The sequence below is a fragment of the Cynara cardunculus genome (genome assembly GCF_001531365.2).
Source record: "Cynara cardunculus var. scolymus isolate 2C chromosome LG 12, CcrdV1, whole genome shotgun sequence".
NCBI classification, from domain to species: domain Eukaryota; kingdom Viridiplantae; phylum Streptophyta; class Magnoliopsida; order Asterales; family Asteraceae; genus Cynara; species Cynara cardunculus.
In genome coordinates this window covers 4,133,880-4,151,700 of record NC_037539.1, presented here as the reverse complement: position 1 = coordinate 4,151,700, position 17,821 = coordinate 4,133,880, and the positions used below count along the sequence as shown (strand labels likewise).

Here is a 17,821-nt window from a genome sequence, read left to right as displayed (position 1 = left end):
CAAATCCCCGAAAAAAAGTATTAAATGTCAAAAGAACTAAAGGAATGAAGACAAATATTCTGGGTATGATGCAACCATAATATATTGTTCACACTTTGCTTGTAAAAACCATGTTGTTGCAGATGGAAAGTGATCAGAAACCAATGATGACATACCTGGTCCAGGTCTGAAATTTTTGAAAGCATCTTCTGCATTAATACGACATTCAATTGAGTGTCCTCTAAGCACGATCTCATCCTGTGATAGGTATTTCAATAAGTCAATATAAAAAAGAATATTTTAATGCCTAAAAAGCTGAAAGCAAGCAATTCAATACCTGTGTATACCGTAGTTTCTCACCCATAGCCACCCGGATCTGCTCCTCTATCAAGTCAACTGAAGATATCATTTCGGTCACAGGATGCTCTACCTTTTTTTGTATAAAAAACAAAGTGTCACAACATTTACAATAAGATGCATGTCACAGTTAGTTGCTTCTACATGTATATATATATAAATTCTTCAACCAACCTGGATTCTAGTGTTCATTTCCATGAAGTAGAATGAACCTCTTTCATCCAAAAGAAACTCTACAGTACCAACACCAATGTAGCCAATTGATGCTGCTGCAGCAACTGCTGCATCACCCATGGCTTTCCGCAGCTCTGGGGTTAATGCAGGCGAGGGTGCTTCTTCAAGCAACTTTTGGTTCCTTCTCTGCACAAGCGGGCAAGTTTAAGATACGTTGTCATTCACACTAGCTAAAAATAGTGCTCGGATTCTTTTTCCAAAATATAATGCTCGGATTTATATCACTAAACATAGAAGATGTCTCCATTATTGTCCATAACCATCTGTCAGCTTCTAAATCATAGTTCATGATTCTTGGTGCAAACAGACAACTAGAGTTGACGTGGCTTTCAAGACACTGGAAGTTAGAAGGTAACTCTTACGCAACCATGGGGAAAATGGACAGTTTTAAATGGATTATCTTTTGTCCTTTAATCAAGTGTAGAAAGACCATAGAAACAAACATGTTGAGAAAAAATTAAAAGATATGTACCTGAATACTGCAGTCACGCTCTCCAAAGTGAACAACATTTCCAAATTTATCTGCAAGAACCTGAAGAAGCATGTCTTGTGCAGTTAGAAATTCAACAAGTTGATCAAGCCCACGGAAGGCGCTAGTGGTAAACATTAAATAGAAACAAGTAAACACCCCCAAGTAACTTTCTTATATAGGTAAGTACAAAATGAAATTTTATGCCAACTAAAAGAATCTGTATGGGGGAACATAAGGTAGGTGACACCAGAAGAAATTTCACAAGTTTGTACACCATGTTTGCCCCCATTGTATTTCTTCTACCTTCCACAATAACTGTTCTTTTGTGTTATAGTTCATGAATGATTCAGCTTCTAAGATGGTTTGCTACTTTCACAAGCCCAAAAAATACAGACCCATGTTCATGTTTATTGCTAATTTAACAAAAAAACATCAATGCAAAAAAAATGACGTTATAACAGAGTTAAATAAAACATTTGATAGTGGAGGAAGTGATGATAAGTGATAACTTCAGTCTTTTTAATGATTATATGAACCTCTAATTTAACTAGCTTTGGATCCTTCGGTTAGTTGTAGAATAACAGATTAACACAACAGAGAATATCATTTTTTTCTACGAGATAAGAGATCATGTCAGGCATCACCATTATTGTAACAGCACTCTTTAAGAACATGGCTACATGCAGAATTCATACTAGGAATAATTCAGATGGTCATTAGCCTGATTTTTATTTCTTTTTCCATTAATGGAGCAAGTTAATGCTCCAATAATTCAGATGGCCATTAGCCTGATTTTTATTTCTTTCAGACAAGGAGTATCATCAGTCCCAACAATCAGAGAATCTTTTTCCATGATAGTAGATCTCTCCAGGGGCATTTTCCTTTTTCACTTCCAAGGCATCCAGCAAGTGCATTCCTTGTAGGATAATGGATGGAATGGAACTTCCCACCAACCAAACAGTGATCAAGTTGAACTTAGGATGACAGCAACACTACGATAAAAAAAAATTACCTGGAATTCAATGTGCCTTGGATTTTGAATGTACTTCTCCAAATAAACACCATCATTTCCGAATGCAGCCGCAGCCTCACTCTTAGCTTGCTATTAAGAACATTCAAACAAAAGGAGAGCTTCGTTGAGAAACATAATTAACAAAAGGGAATTTTCAATATGATATCGATATACAATTCCAAGATGCCAATAGATAGATTACAGCCAAAAATTTCTTCTCAAGTGGTTAATACCAGCAACCAGGAGAAACATGAGTGGATAAACTATTGATGTAGGTTTGAGAAAGAGCATGCTCACATGCTTGTATGTTATATATAATGTGGAGAAGTCTTCAAAAGAGTTGTGTATTGAAGGAGATCATGAAATAGCTTAATTAATTGATTCAACAATCCTTTGCATCAATCTGTTGGTAAGTGACTGGATGTCATATCTGCAATTGCCATGATACTGAGAAAATCCAATCTAAGCTCAGCTCCAACCATGGACCATAATTTCCTTAAATGCCAACATATCCATAATATTATTTTGCTCTCTGTTATCGTAGGGCATTAACCTTTCCCGTTCTTCTTTCTCCTAGGTCAAGTGGTAAATACTAAGGAACAATGTTTAAATAGTAGAGTATGAGATGCAGCACTTACTCATCACTGTATAAGATGCAGCAGTTATTCGACTTCCAGAAGGACATAACGTGTTTAGAGAACAATACAAGCAACAAAGGCATACTTTCAAAGATCAAGCAGTTGTTTGACAACTAGAATGGAGAAACATAGAGGTCCAAAAACAATTGTACAAGTACCATCAATAAACATTAGCTGTAGGATATGAATCTATGCGATCTGAAACTTACAAAAATGTTGCTGTATGTAATTATTCAAAAAGCAAAGAAAAAAAAGATGGCCATAACGTAGTTAGATGTAAGTTGTACAAAATACCTGCAACAACTTCACAAACTCGTCACGCTCTTTTGCAAGACGCATTCCACGACCTCCACCACCTGCTGTAGCCTATGGAGCATAAAACATTTATTAATGACCTGGTTAGCTTTCTATCAAAATAACTCGCATCCTCTCACCCTTTTTCCTTTGAAGATATATAGATAGTTCAAAGTGATCCCTTTTTGGGTATGGGGGGGTCAATAGTTCAAACTGGAACTTGATCACCAAATTATCAGATAATAGAAAAAGAAGCTTTCAAGTGGTTTCAGATGTCATGTTAACTGGATTGCAATGAACTCAAAAGCTACATAACATGTAAAACTATTTCATTATACCAGTGATTATGGAATATTATTGTCTCATAAATAATACTACCCATTGTAACCGACTTATTTAACATGTTTTCATAAGAAGAGAAAATACAAAATTATACACAACTTCTACCATACAAGTAAGATACATCTCCACTTGCAATATACAAGTCTACTAAGCATAGACCCAAACTTCTATTGTACAATAAATTTTTTATAACACAAAGTATACCATATCAATACAATCACATCTCTGTTTGTACAGTATACGTTTTTAAAGTATGATATCCAAACTTATATCTTATAACATATTTTTTATAACACAATCTGTATCGTACAAATAAAAATATATCTCTCCTTCTATGGTACCATGCTTCAAAGACTTGTACTACAAAAGTGGAGACTATATTTATTAAAGTCGCGTAAGGGTGGTTCGAGCTCATCTACAATCCCACGGTCATCTGCAGTGAGACTATGGTCATTTAGAGATACATGGAAAGGTACCCAATCAGCAGGAGAGTGGTTGGACACATATTTCATGGAAGGAACCCTTTATTCCATTTGTTGGTTTATAAAATGGATAGGGTTAAATCAAATCTAGATGAAGACCTGACTCATTGATAGGCACAAGCAGACAATGGGGAATTTGGAACTAGGAGAGCTATGTGCTACATGACAAATTCAATCTCAATTCTGGTGTAAACAAGTCCCAACAGTCCTTCCTTTTTCTGCATAAAATGTTTAAGCATTTAATGTTGTTTATTTGGAAATACAGAAATTTATAATGATACATAAAATAATATCATGTTTTCTACATGGACCATGGTCTATAAGATAAAGCCATTCAACTTGTTGATGTTCAAAATGTTAAGACGAGAAATAGCACAATATTAGCTAAAGAATGAAGTCTTAAAGTAGGAAATTTATCCCACTTCTAACAATATATTCTATAGATGTTTTCTATGTTATTTACATCTTCTCATCAAAAAGAAGAGAAAGGTAGCATAAGAGTTCCCTCAAATATGACAATTTTATCCAGGCATGAGGAAGAATTCAGGACTATAACTTCAGGATGCATGCAACATGCAACCAATTCTTGAACAAAAAGAGATATTTGAAAGAAAAGAAAAACCCTATAATTGCAAGTGTGCATTTAGATATGCACGAGCAATCCTCACGTTCCTGCAAAATAAATGCAAGAATCTATCTAGATCTTAAACTGCCAACAGATGGTGATTTGGTGACAAGAACCACATCACTATTTAAAAGTCAACACCACATTACATGACCACAGAAAAACACCAAATCAAGGGAAACATTCTTCAGCCATATGCGCAAATGAAGGAGTGATGAATTATCTTGCAAGTTTCCAACATCTTAAACAAAAATATGCATCTGTTTTACAAATGATATTACAGCTTACCTTGATCATCACAGGAAAGCCAATCTCATCGGCGAGCCTGATGCCTTCTTCGGTGCTCTATAATGACAATGAAAATACATCAACAAAATGGTTGATCTTTGGTGTCAAGAAATTCAATATCACAATGTCATGTAAATGAATCAAAATACCTGTAATAGTCCATCACTTCCTGGTACAGTTGGAACACCAGCAGTCTTCATGGTATCTCTGGCAGTTGCTTTGTCCCCCATAACACGAATACTGTCAGGCTGCAAAGAAGTATGTTAAACAATCAAGATATATTGTAATATTAAGAAATTCCACATATGTAACAGCAACTACAAATACCTGATTGATTAAATTGCATAATACAAATGAGTTAAAGAGTAGAAGGCAGCATAATGTTGACCTGTATTTGTATATCCATATTTCACTTGTTTTAGCTTTTTCACTGTTTCTGTTAGATTGATTATAGTGTCTGACTTTACACACATTTCATAGAACTTGAAACTTAAAAAACATGTATTGAGTGAAAGAATTATCATTTATTATCATCAATAGTTTTCATTGCCAACGAGAATACATGACTTTGGTTCTTCTGAGTTAGAACTGAAGATGCACCTTCAGTTTCTATTGACAATAATAAGATACTTACATTTGGCCCAATGAAGTTGATTCCATGCTCTCTACACATCTCAACAAAAACTGCATTCTCAGCAAGGAAACCATAACCGGGATGCAACATTGTACATCCACGACTGATAGCAGCAGACAGGACATTGGGTATCAGCAAGTACCTGTGAATAAAAAGTGACAACGCATGATACTAGGAATCAAGCGAAGGTGCTAACAATTGACACAAATATGTCAATTTATACGAATATTTACACACATGTTCAGGTTTATACTGAATAGATGATCGTAACATGTCTGATCTCAGGTAACCAACAAATAGAGATTCCTATTATGCCTTGCCTGGTTTTCTATATGGCTTACTTTGTCCAGTCTTGACAAATGACCTTGTCTGGGCAAGCTGGCCACTAACATTAATGAAAAACATTTCCTTCTGTTTTATTAATCCATTCAAATCAATATTCAACATGCATGAAACGTCAGGTTGATAGTACCCTGCATGTGTCTGGCGAGGTCAATCTGAATGAGATCAGTTGACGCCAATCTAAACAACTCCTCATACTTGGCTACATGCTGAGATAAATCTATCTGAATGATGGACTAGCGAAACATAAATATGTTGATATTAAACCACACCATTTTTTCAATGGGAAACAGATCTATTCCAGGCCAGTAGAAATTGCCAGCAACTCCGATTTGTTCTAAGCTTTTTATTAAAATCCCAATCAGGTAGCCTATTCTTTGCAGTAGATAGTAGTGTCCTATGAAAGCATACGGTCCTGAATCAATATTGCCAAACTATTGATTTAAAATTCTTCAAATTATCTGTGGTGGCCAGAGTAAACTCTCACTAGTTGACTACCTGTTCACTTTACAATCAGTGAAAGAATTGTGTGGCTATTTTGACAAAATTAGTAACATTTTTCACCTTGTGACTTGCAGCTTAGCTAGGCAGAATCTGATGCAATTGACAAGAAATGTGAAGTAACAAAAATGATGCAGCTGATTAAGCACTGAGCAGTAGGCCATCGGGCATCCTCTTTAAACAGAGGGCAACAGGATCAGATAAATTACAAAACCCAAGCCACAGAAGGCATCTTTCATGCAGGAACCACATTCTAACTGCTTGACATCACAAAGCAGTGTACAACTACAGCAGTCTGTAACAAGCATCAGAATGGAATAATTTCCATTCTAAACCAATAATGTGTGTGCTACAGGAGTATATAGTTTAAGGCCTCCAAGTAGCACCACTAAATTATGATTGCTATGACAAGTTATAACCAAGCCGAAATGAACTAAAAATTCCAGCTATTTATGTGATGGAGATAGGTTGACTTACGATTGGCTACTAGGAGCTTCTCCTATGCAAACTGATTCATCAGCAAGTTTCACATGAAGTGCATCCTTATCTATGGTGGAGTACACTGCAACACAAGGAATCCCTAGCTCATGAGCTGTTCGAATCACTCGAACCGCAATTTCCCCTCTGTTTGCCACCAGAATTTTTTCAGCACGGCAAGTAACACCAAGTGCTCCCTCACGTTTCGCCGATCTACGAACCTTTTGAGAAGCCTGAACTCTCTGCCTAGGAAAGCTCACCTTACTTCCCACCAAGAAGTTACACTGGGAGCTCTTGATTCCACTAGACCTCCCAATGAATAAACCCTAGCATCAAACATCGCATGTGAACACTAATCAGAAAATGTACATACCAATGAAAATTCATCAACCCAGTGACAGTATGTTCAAGCACAAAGCCAAACACAGTTACCCTAACATGCATGCAAGGGAAGTTCTTACGAATAAACATGATAAAGCAGTACCCAATATCAACTTTGTAAATACCCAATAAAAACTAAATATTGGGACAAAGTTTTTCTTGAAGGTTGTGTGGATTTGGTTTCAGTTGATTATTTATATACTCACAAGCCTAAAACATACAACTAGTCTAATAAGATAGAAAAGATAATACCTTCACAAGGATATATCACATCATAATCTCAAGTCATTCAATGACAATACTCTCTTTGTTCCAAGTTATATGAGCTTTTTAGCTTATCCGAAGTTAGATGAGCCTTTTTGGGGTTCTTTTTAAACTTATTAAGCAATATTACATCATGTTTCTAATTTTTTATACAGCTTAATAGAAAAATCAACTGCAATTTTATATTTTTCTTGGCAAAGCCCTTATGGTGACCCCGGGCCATTTAATCACCATCATTCCATTTCAGCTCCCCTCCAGCCTGGAATCTCCAGCAATGATGTTTTTCAAGAATACATCCTTCAAAATAGAATCTTGATTGATGGATTCTTGCAGGAAAAAAAAATCAATTTTACAGAGGAGACTAGGGCTAGCAGCTATCAAATATAGCCAAGTAAATGGTTGTTGCTCAAAATGTGTGTCTCTAGCTATTTTCACACATAATAGATAGAGTACTTTCCTATAAGATTTATCAAAAGATAACTACAAATGGTGAAATGAGCTGGAAATCTCAACCTACATCTTAAACCAAAGCAGTTTCTTTGACATCTTTTCAGATTTTCTGAACCAGAAAAACATTAATACAGATGTCTAACCAGCCAAAATAATTCCAATAGCATCTAGAAAAAGGAATTAATCACAACCCAAGCAAGAGGTTTACCAATCGACTACCACAAAACGCTTTCCTCAACCATTAGCCTTATTGATTGAAAACAAACAAGAAATTTACATAAAACTGCGCATACTGTTCTACACTTCTACTGACATCCAGTACACAAAAGCATACAAACTATAATACAATTTCGCATACATATAGCAATCGAAATAGATGGTTAGAAAGAAGTGAAATGGCTAAACATACCGGAGGAGAAGAGATTGGTTTACTTCTGCAAAATGTCATGGCGGCGGAATCCATGTCTTATATCAAACGCTGCCAAAACAACACACAAGATCAATATTGTGTCTACAAAGAGCCACAGCATTAGATTCAACGACAGAAAAATAGCAATTGAGCAACTACAGTGAAACTAAGATCCGAGTTGTTAGTGCGAAAATCAAGATCAAGATCAAGAATTTAAGGAAGGAAGAAGGCAACTAACTCGGCAATAACTGAGGGGAAGCCAAGATTTCAAGAAATTAGGCGTTGCAGTTGAGCGATGGAGTGTGAGAGCAATGAAGTACAAGTAAAGAAGAAAGAGGGGTTGTCGATGAAATCTATGATGGTTGCAGATTGAATTCTCCGCCCGAAATCGGAGCCTTTTTTGTTTTCGCTGCATAAATATATGAATACTATTTCACAAAGCATATATTTCAAATGATAACATCAATGAGACATTATTTGTAAATTAATTATGTTATTTAACGTTAAATCAAAGTTTAATACTTGATAAACGTTTAAAATATATAGTTATGAATAATAATAATAATAATAAAATATGAGTCAAACATTTTCATTTAACTTACGGGGTAAGATTTTAGTCCATTAAAATGACATTGTATGTAATAATTTACTGACAAGCGCTTAACGATTAAAATTCGTTACTCTTAATTACAGGATAAGACTCTCGGTCTTTGTCATCACTCTTACCGGGTAAGATTTTCAATATTTGTCATGTTCATCCGATAAGGTAAAATGACTTGGTAAGCACTTATCGAGTAAGCTTTTGGTAAACGGCCCTTTAAATACAAGAGGTGTAGAGCGATCAAATGCAAACCACCCAATTTATATAAACCGGTGCAAAACATTTTCATCCGTCGATTTCATTGTTTAATCTTATGAAAAAATTTCATGAAATTGTTTAATATTGTGAAATTATTTCATATAATATTTTTTTTTTTTATAAAGTTGTTTCATATATGATCATGAAATTGTTTCATATAATACTTAATGAAATTTTAATGAAACTGTTTCATGTATTTATCTAAAATTAAAATAGTGAAGATGATAATATTCATGATTAACACTCTCCCCAATAAAAATGATTAATCAACCTCTTATAATTATAAAAAAATGAACAAAATAAAAAAATTATTATTGATTGAATGAGGTTTGTACAAATAACGAGGTTTGCAAAGTAAACTTCATCTACAAAAGGTTACGGGTAAAGAAATTTATGGGCCCGTCCATGATGTATAGTAAATAAAAATGTAAGACAACACAAAATAATATGAATTGAATAAACTTTATCATAATATCATTAATAAATAATTATGAAGTGTTGTTTTATACATGACGTGATGAATGTTTTTCATGTGGAAAAACACAATAATACGTTTATACATAAAAGACAGGTTCATAACATAAAAACAAAAATAATACATGTGAAATAATATGAATTATATCTTAAAATCAAACTCATTTGGGGGTTCTGGTTGATTTTTTTACGAGTTTGGTTTTCACATAACACACGGATCATATGTGTGTATGGGGTGTTGTTTACAAACACATCTATCGGTATAAATCATACTAACCAATCTTAACTGTTCACTTACTCTAATGAATTTTTTTATTGTTCCTTAATATAAAGTGTTGATCATAATAAATATTTAAATTATAATAAATAAAATTCTCATAATTTGTATAAATATCTCAATTAATTGGTTTGTATTGTTTGTATTAATGGTTGGTTTTGTAAATGATTTCTCCCCCCCCCCCCCTTCTCTCCCTCGCTCTTCTATATATATATATGGGGTTGGTTCACGTGACACCAGTATGTTTTCGTGAGACCCGTGAGACTACTTTTTTACACTTGAAGTTTCACAATAAAAACACTGTGAAGGTAAAAAAAAAGCCGAACATTCACAACAAAAACATTGTGAATGTTACCTTCACAACATTTTGCTTTGAAATTTCAAGTATAAAAAACGGGTCTCACGAAAACAGACCGGTCTCACGTGATCCCAAGTCTCTCTCTCTCTCTCTCTCTCTATATATATATATATATACATATACATAAAAATACTAAAATACATGTGTATATGTATATTACACGAGATATAATTAAATGAGAATTCCAAAAACATTGAAAATCAATCTCAATTAATTGTTATGCACAAACTGTCCCAAACCCCATGGCTATCCAAAAAGAAATCTCAACCGTTGAATGAGTCTCATCTAAGGGTTGTGACCATCAACCATTTTATATTAAATTGAATAAAAACATGTCAGTAGTTCATTATCGAGTAAATTACAAAAAGAAATAGTCCATGGACTTTGGCCAAAATTTGAGTGTGTTATTAACAACTGGAAATTACAAAGAGCATCATCTTTCATTTTGGTTTTGGTTTTGGTTTTGGTCTATACCAGTTAAGCCGTTGTCATTACCGTTAAATGAAGGTCATTTCGGTCTTTTCATCTTTTACTATTATTAAAAAGTAGTATAGAAATATTTAGATATTTTTTTATTAACCTGGATATTCAACCCATTATGCGAGCCAACTAATCCTAGGACGATCATCTGCTTTGCAGATAGTTCGAAATCACCGCATTTGAACCTTCGTGGCCACAAGAAGATTTTTTATTCTTTCTTGGATTTGAACCTGAGACCTCCTGGTACTTTTGACCTTCGTAGTTAAGCTCAAACCAATCAGACACCACCCTTCCATGCCCATCAGTGACCGGCCTCCCCCACCTCCGACTCATCTCTTCCTCCCCATTCTCACCGTTGACGAAGAGCAGAATATCAAGACCAAGATAACGTTGTTTACACCTTTATTACGTGTGTATTTAATTTCATAATGCAATAAAATCTATAATCTTGTTAAAAAAAAATACGATGAATTATAAGAGCATTTCCAACAGATTAATTGAAATAAAAAAACGAGATATTCTCAGGCTAATTTTTTTGTTCCAACAGATTCTCAAAAATGTAGAAGTTATAAAAGAAATGGTAAAATTATCCAAATTTAAAGAAGTCACATAAATGATTGTTTGAAAGAGAATTGCTTCTTTTTCTTTTTTCTATTCCCACAATTAAGAATCAATTAAAACTATTTTTCATAGAACATAAATAATAGTTTTAAAGTGTAACAAATATTATAACAATAATAATTAAGTATTTTATTAGAACTCATAATTATCTTAGTTATATTTTAGATTTTTTATATTTAAAATGTGTTGTTTATCTTGTATATGATTATGTTTATCTGCAGTTAGTTACATGAATTCAAAAATAAAGGTTTAATAAGTTGTACTCATGCACAATTTACTTGTAATCCTTAATTTTAAGTAACATGCATCAATAAAAAACTTCATGCATAAAAAATAGTTTTTAATTTTTTTTGTCAAATGCTTTATAATACTAAAAGGGTACTCGTGCAATGCATCAAAACACATATCAATTTCGGTGTTTCGTTTTATTCTTTTTCTTATGTCGATATAACAAGGTTTCATGTGGTTTTGAGAATGCGATAATATTTTTATTTTTGAATAAAATATAAATTTAAAAATATCATAAACTTTTGAGAAAAAAATATATATCGATATCAGTATCAAATTAACCTTTTTAAAAATTCTTGTTTTTGGTATAATTTATGTTTAATAACGAAATAATTTAATTTATATTTAATAATATAATTTTTTATAAAGATAATAACTAAGTATTTTGTTAGAACTCAATGATTATTTTGATTATATTTTAGATTTTTTATATTTAAAATGAGATGTTTATCTCGCATTTGATTATATTTATCTGCAGTTAGTTATACGAATTCAAATATGAAGCTTTAATAAATTATATTTATGCATAATTTACTTGTAATTCTTAATTTTAAATAATATGTATCAATAAACAAACTTCATGCATAAAAAATAATTTTTAAGAATTTTTATCAAATACTTTATAATGTAATATAGATATGTTTCAGAATAATTAATTTCTATATTTTAAAACATTTATTAAAAACAAAATTATTAAATTGGTTGAAATAATTAAATAGATGAAATAACTATGGTGGTCAAAGTCAAACGGTTAAGGAAAAACCTACCGTAAAGTTGTCGGAATTGTTAGAAGGGAAAAGAAACTTATAATTTTGATATAATATAATAAGATTATTTATTTTACAAACCAAATTTTTATTATAGATTAAATTGAGAAAAATAAAAATTCATTTTAATTTTCATTCTCTGTCATTTTTATTTACTTGCAAGAATCAAACAACCCTTGAATAAAGAAATTGTTGTTTTTAGACAAAGTCATTCCGTCTCTTTGTCAACTGAGCTACATATCAGAGATCTGAACACCCACGGTTGACAAACCACAAGGGTGGTGCATGATTGGTTTGAGTTTGACTCCAAAGGTCAAAAGTACTAGGAGGTCTCAGGTTCAAATCCATAGGAGGAATAAAAATCCTCTTGTGGTCACGGAGGTTCAAATGCGGTGACTCCGGGCTATCTGCAAAGCAGGTGGTCGTCCTGGGATTAGTCGGCTCGCATAGCGGGTTGGATATTCAGGTTAATAAAAAAAAGGTTTGGAACGAATTTCAAAAAAGGTTGTAAATGGAGAGTTTTTAAGTACTAGGAAAAGTTGAGCGGACAACTGAGCGTCCGAGACTTCGAATGATAAGACTGATTTGAAAGTTGGTATTGTGAAGAACGAATCAGATCTTTTGAATGGTTTCTTGATGTGTGTGTGTGTGTGTGTGTGTTAGGTAATATTTCATGAATTGTTTGATTATAAAAGATGGAACCGAACATATTTTATGGACCTAATATCTTTAATGATTTATCTCGAAAATACTGTTGTGAACTTACGATATTATATATCGGGTATATCAAAACGAATCAAAAAGCCAGAAAATGACTATCATAATGCTTTGGAATTTGTGTTACAGAAGTTGTTCATGAATAAACACGTAGAAAAATGTGCAACAAATTATCTCGAGATTCATATCGCTTCATAATCCCGAAAATTTTAACTGACTGTGTTCGGTGTGTGTATAAGATTTATCATATGTCTATATCATTGTAAGTGATTTATTTAAACTATTGTTATAGTCAAAGTCTGTATCAGTCATTGTACAAACTGCTTTGTTTAACCATGAACGATACAATATTGGACAGTCGTATCTCGAGATAGTTCAAAAAAGCGAAGTAGCAAAGTTCGGGTGAACCATTCTAAATCTGCTGTTTGTTTTCCGAAACTTGGTCCTTTTTTTTCCACGTTATTATATTCTAGTTGAAAAACCGAAAGACTTGTTTCAAACAACCTATCCGTTAATCTCAACTGAATTGAATCAATTATGCTTGGTTTGGTTCTCGATTCAATTTTTCTCTTTCTAAAGTTGTTTCTGCATGTGATATGGTTTTATTGTTCAACACCAAAATTAAGGGGTCGTTCATCAAATGCTTACATGGTAATCGTTTACCGTGTGTCACTTACCTTCAAGATGGGCATAACAAAGATTCATAACCACAAGGGTGGTGCCTGATTGGTTTAAGTTTGGCACAAAAGGTCAAAAGTATCAGGAGGTCCCATGTTCAAATCCAAGGAGGAATAAAAATCCCCTTGTGGCCACCGAGGTTCAAATGCGGTGACTTCGGGCTATCTGCAAAGCAGGTGGTCGCCCTGTGATTAGTCGGCTCGCATAGCGGGTTGGATATCCAGGTTAATGAAAAAAACAAACAAACAAAGATTCATAATCTTACCGCTAAAAGACATAGTAAGAATCAAAAATCTTACTCGGTGAATAAGAGAGAAAACTCTTACCCCAGTAAACATTTAGCAGTTAAAAAAAGCTTACAAATTATTCGTTTTGATGAACAAGAATGTCATCTGATAGGATAGGTGATGATGGTGATCATGCTGGTAAATGCTCACCCAATAAGTTTTTGGTAAAAGACCCTAAAATGAGTTTTTTCCGACTACATGTTAAATTGTGATTATACTTCTAAAAAATAGGTTAAACTTTACTTAATCCCCACAAAAATATGGAAAATTATTGGACAATGTTCTTCACTTATTAACCTAATTTCAGTCATTTTGATCAAAATGGCCAAAATTTCCCAAGAGAAATGTACTTTTTTGAATTAAGTATAATTCCAAGTAGTGTTACTTTATAGAACTTTCTTAGAGGGTGTTTGAGATTGCTTATTTTAGGTGTTTTTTTTTACTTATATTAGTCTGACACCGGTGATAAGCTAAATTGTAGTGTTTGGGTGAGGGAAAAAAAACTGCTTATATCGGTGCCAAACCGGTAATAAACAGTTTTTGATAAGTAAATCATTCATTACTTATGAAAAACTGCTTATTAGCAGTTTACCATTTTAACTATATTTTATTAATGTTTGTTAATTATTAATCTTATTGATATAAATGTTTGTCAATAATATGGAAGACTGTCTACTTTGGTCATTTTTCATATATAAACAAAATTTGTCAAACATTAGAAAACAACTTATCAACTTATTGTTTTTTGGTATCGTTATAAGCTAATCCAAACACTTTTTACAAAACTCCGTTTTGATACCATGTAAGTTAATAAGCACTTTTACAGAAAATCATAAGTTGTTTTAAATAAGCAATCTCAAACACCCGCTTATTAGCTTACAAAATAACCCACCAAAATCATATTTTATTTCATACAAAGTACATTTCACGGATCATAAACCGAACACTTGTAAAATCTTGAGTAGTTTGATTCAAACTACAAGATTTGACTACCAATAAATGTTCATCGGAAACAACTAGTTTAATAAATCTCCCTAAATATTTTCATTTTTATTCCATATATAAATATTTTCTTTCCAATATAAATATAATAAAAAGAGAAGGTTGACTTTAAACTTTAATCTACTAATTATTAAATAACGATAATTGTAACGGTTTTACCAAATTAATTGATATTTTTATTGTATTTATCAAAGGAATCACGTGGTGACAATACGAAATTGCATAAAGATATTAAATTTTTAATTACAGAAAATCAAGAGTAAATTACGGATTATTCGATAATTAACGTTTTTAGGAACCGTTTATCAAACACTTATCCGACTAAACACTTACTCGGCGAACACTTATCAAGTCACATTACCTCACCGGATGAATATGATAAAAACTAAGATCTTACCCGGTAAGAGCGAGATAAGAACCATGAGTCTTACTCGGTAAATGAGAGCGACAACTCTTATCACGGTAAGTGCTTACCATGATAAGAACCAAACGGATTTTTATTATTGGTCCCATTTTAACTTTGATTTCTAATTTGTATTTATTAAAATCAAAATCATTTTTTCAAAATTTTAATAGTTTTTATTAATTGTTAAATGGTTTTTAGTTTTTCCTATCTTTATTATATTTACATATTTATAAATGTATATGCATTAAATTTTAAAATATCTTTTGGACCATTAATTTTTTTTATTAACATGAATATTCAACCCGTTATATGAGCCGACTAATATTGAGACGACCATCTGTTTTTCGGGTAGCTCAAAGTCATCATATTTGTATCTCTGTGGCCACAAGGGGATATTTATTTCTTTTTGGTTTTGAACATGTGACCTCCAAACACTTTCAACCTTTAAAACTTAAGTTTAAACCAATTAGACATCATCTTTATATTCAAGTTTTAGACCACAACTAATAAACAACACTAATAGCCACATTATTTGTAAGCCTTTAAGAAAATTCATTTCCTTTTACATCAATTTTTTTTTGTTAAAATAATAATATTACAATTTGGTTTGACTTTTAAAATTAAAATTATAATAAATTATACAAAAATACATTTCATTATCATAAAGTTTTTACCAAATTAATATCCAACAATTCTTTTTTCGATATTTTTGGAATCAAATATTATATTCTGTCTTTGTATATATTTTCGTATCAAAAAGGTAAATTATAATATTATTTAATATATTTGTTAACAAACATAACATTATAATATATTTCTGCATTAGTTCATAAATTTATTCAAAAGTCAATCCATTAATTATTACACGATTTTATAACTTTTTTTCCATTTTAAATTATATTAAAAATATCGAAATTAAACAAATTTCTAATTAAATTAAATATGAGACGAATTAAGACAAAACCTTGGCTAAATTTGGTTAGTAACCATGGAGTGAGCAATCAATGGCATATTAAATGCAGACATCAAGAAATCAACCAACCACATACCTCCTCTCGGTGCTTTAATTTACTATCTTACCCATCCCTCCATCTTTCTTTTGGCTATATATACCACTGAAACCAAAGCCTTTTCTCCAAGCCATCGTTCGAAAGTTCAAAGAGAAAGAAAATGGTGACGACTAAAACCCTAAAAACTTGTTTGCTTTTCTGGGTTTTTGCTGCTGGTTTGGCTGCTGCTTCAAGAAGCTTCGAAGACAAAAAGAATTTCAACTTCTTTTACTCTCCATACTCAGGCCCTCCTCCACCCGCAGGTACGTAAAAGGTTACAACTTACAACTTCTTTTGAGTTTTGTAAGTTTTCTGTGTGTTTGATGGAAGTGATCTTGATTTCTGATGGTTTCGTTGCAGTTTCATATCAAAATCCACCACCTGTTCCTGCAAATGATCCACCGCCAGGTAGAAGTTTTGAAAATTTGAGCAGTTAAAATTATGGGTATTTGATGGATTCTGATATAAGTTTCTGGTGATTCTTGATTCTGTTTGCAGTTTCTTACCAAAACCCACCGCCTGCTTATGGAAATGCTCCACCCGTAGGTATAAAAGTTCGGAAATTTCGAGCAAAAGTTTGTAAAACTGTGTTTATTAGATGGAATCTGATGTATGTTTTTGCTGATTCTTTATTTACGGTGGTTTGTTTGCAGTTTCCTACCAAAGTCCGCCGCCAGCTCCGGCAAATGATCCACCTGGTAAAGGTTTAATTAGGATTTTTGTGCAAAGAGTTTTGTAACATTTTGTGTATATTTGATGGAATCTGATGTACCCTTTTGATGATTCTTGATTCACGGTGGTTGGTTTGCAGTTTCCTACCAAACTCCGCCGCCAGCTCCGGCAAATGATCCACCTGGTAACGGTTTAAGATTTTTGTGCAATGAGTTTTGTAATGTTTTTTGTATATTTGATGGAATTTGGTGTACCCTTTTGATGATTTTTTATTTACGGTGGTTTTTTTGCAGTTTCCTACCAAGTTCCACCGCCGCCGGCTACAGGTAGTCCGCCGTCAGGCGGCAGCACAACGCCGGTTCCTTCTAGTACACCTTCTAATCATGGGCATCACCACCACCACCATCACCACCACCACCATCATCACCATGGACAAAACCCACCTGCTACTAACTGCGATATCCCACCAACTAGTGGCTCTAGTCCACCGAGCAGTGGTGGCAGTCCTCCTTCCCCTACTACACCTTCGCCAAGTTACGGTACTCCCAATGGACCCGATGTGGCGCCCTCCCCCACCGGCGGTAGCAGCCCCACTCCGGCACCTGAGTCAGGATATAACTACTACCCTCCTCCATCAACTCCCACCACCACCACCCCACCGTCCACCAGTACTCCGTCCAACTCCCCACCGTCCACCAGTACTCC

The 17,821-nt window shown here is 33.3% G+C and overlaps 2 protein-coding genes across 2 annotated transcripts in view; one reads left to right on the top strand and one right to left on the bottom strand.

The window, feature by feature from the left end:
- The window catches only part of LOC112522661 (biotin carboxylase 1, chloroplastic), a 10,476-nt gene extending 1,905 nt beyond the window's left edge, over positions 1-8,571 (bottom strand). Inside the window, exons 1-12 of the mRNA XM_025131934.1 lie at positions 8,420-8,571; positions 8,182-8,250; positions 6,678-7,003; positions 5,358-5,499; positions 4,873-4,971; positions 4,724-4,780; positions 2,987-3,058; positions 2,055-2,144; positions 1,043-1,102; positions 511-696; positions 317-409; positions 156-237 (exon numbers count right to left, since the gene is read on the bottom strand). Of these exons, the coding sequence (XP_024987702.1) occupies positions 156-237; positions 317-409; positions 511-696; positions 1,043-1,102; positions 2,055-2,144; positions 2,987-3,058; positions 4,724-4,780; positions 4,873-4,971; positions 5,358-5,499; positions 6,678-7,003; positions 8,182-8,235 (1,261 nt within the window). The 5' untranslated portion in view covers positions 8,236-8,250; positions 8,420-8,571. The remainder of the gene's footprint in view (positions 1-155; positions 238-316; positions 410-510; positions 697-1,042; positions 1,103-2,054; positions 2,145-2,986; positions 3,059-4,723; positions 4,781-4,872; positions 4,972-5,357; positions 5,500-6,677; positions 7,004-8,181; positions 8,251-8,419) is intronic.
- Positions 8,572-16,565: 7,994 nt separating this feature from the next.
- Positions 16,566-17,821, top strand: part of LOC112522779 (protodermal factor 1-like) — a 2,663-nt gene continuing 1,407 nt past the window's right edge. The window contains exons 1-6 of the mRNA XM_025132087.1: positions 16,566-16,707; positions 16,805-16,852; positions 16,943-16,990; positions 17,098-17,148; positions 17,256-17,306; positions 17,410-17,806. Of these exons, the coding sequence (XP_024987855.1) occupies positions 16,566-16,707; positions 16,805-16,852; positions 16,943-16,990; positions 17,098-17,148; positions 17,256-17,306; positions 17,410-17,806 (737 nt within the window). The remainder of the gene's footprint in view (positions 16,708-16,804; positions 16,853-16,942; positions 16,991-17,097; positions 17,149-17,255; positions 17,307-17,409; positions 17,807-17,821) is intronic.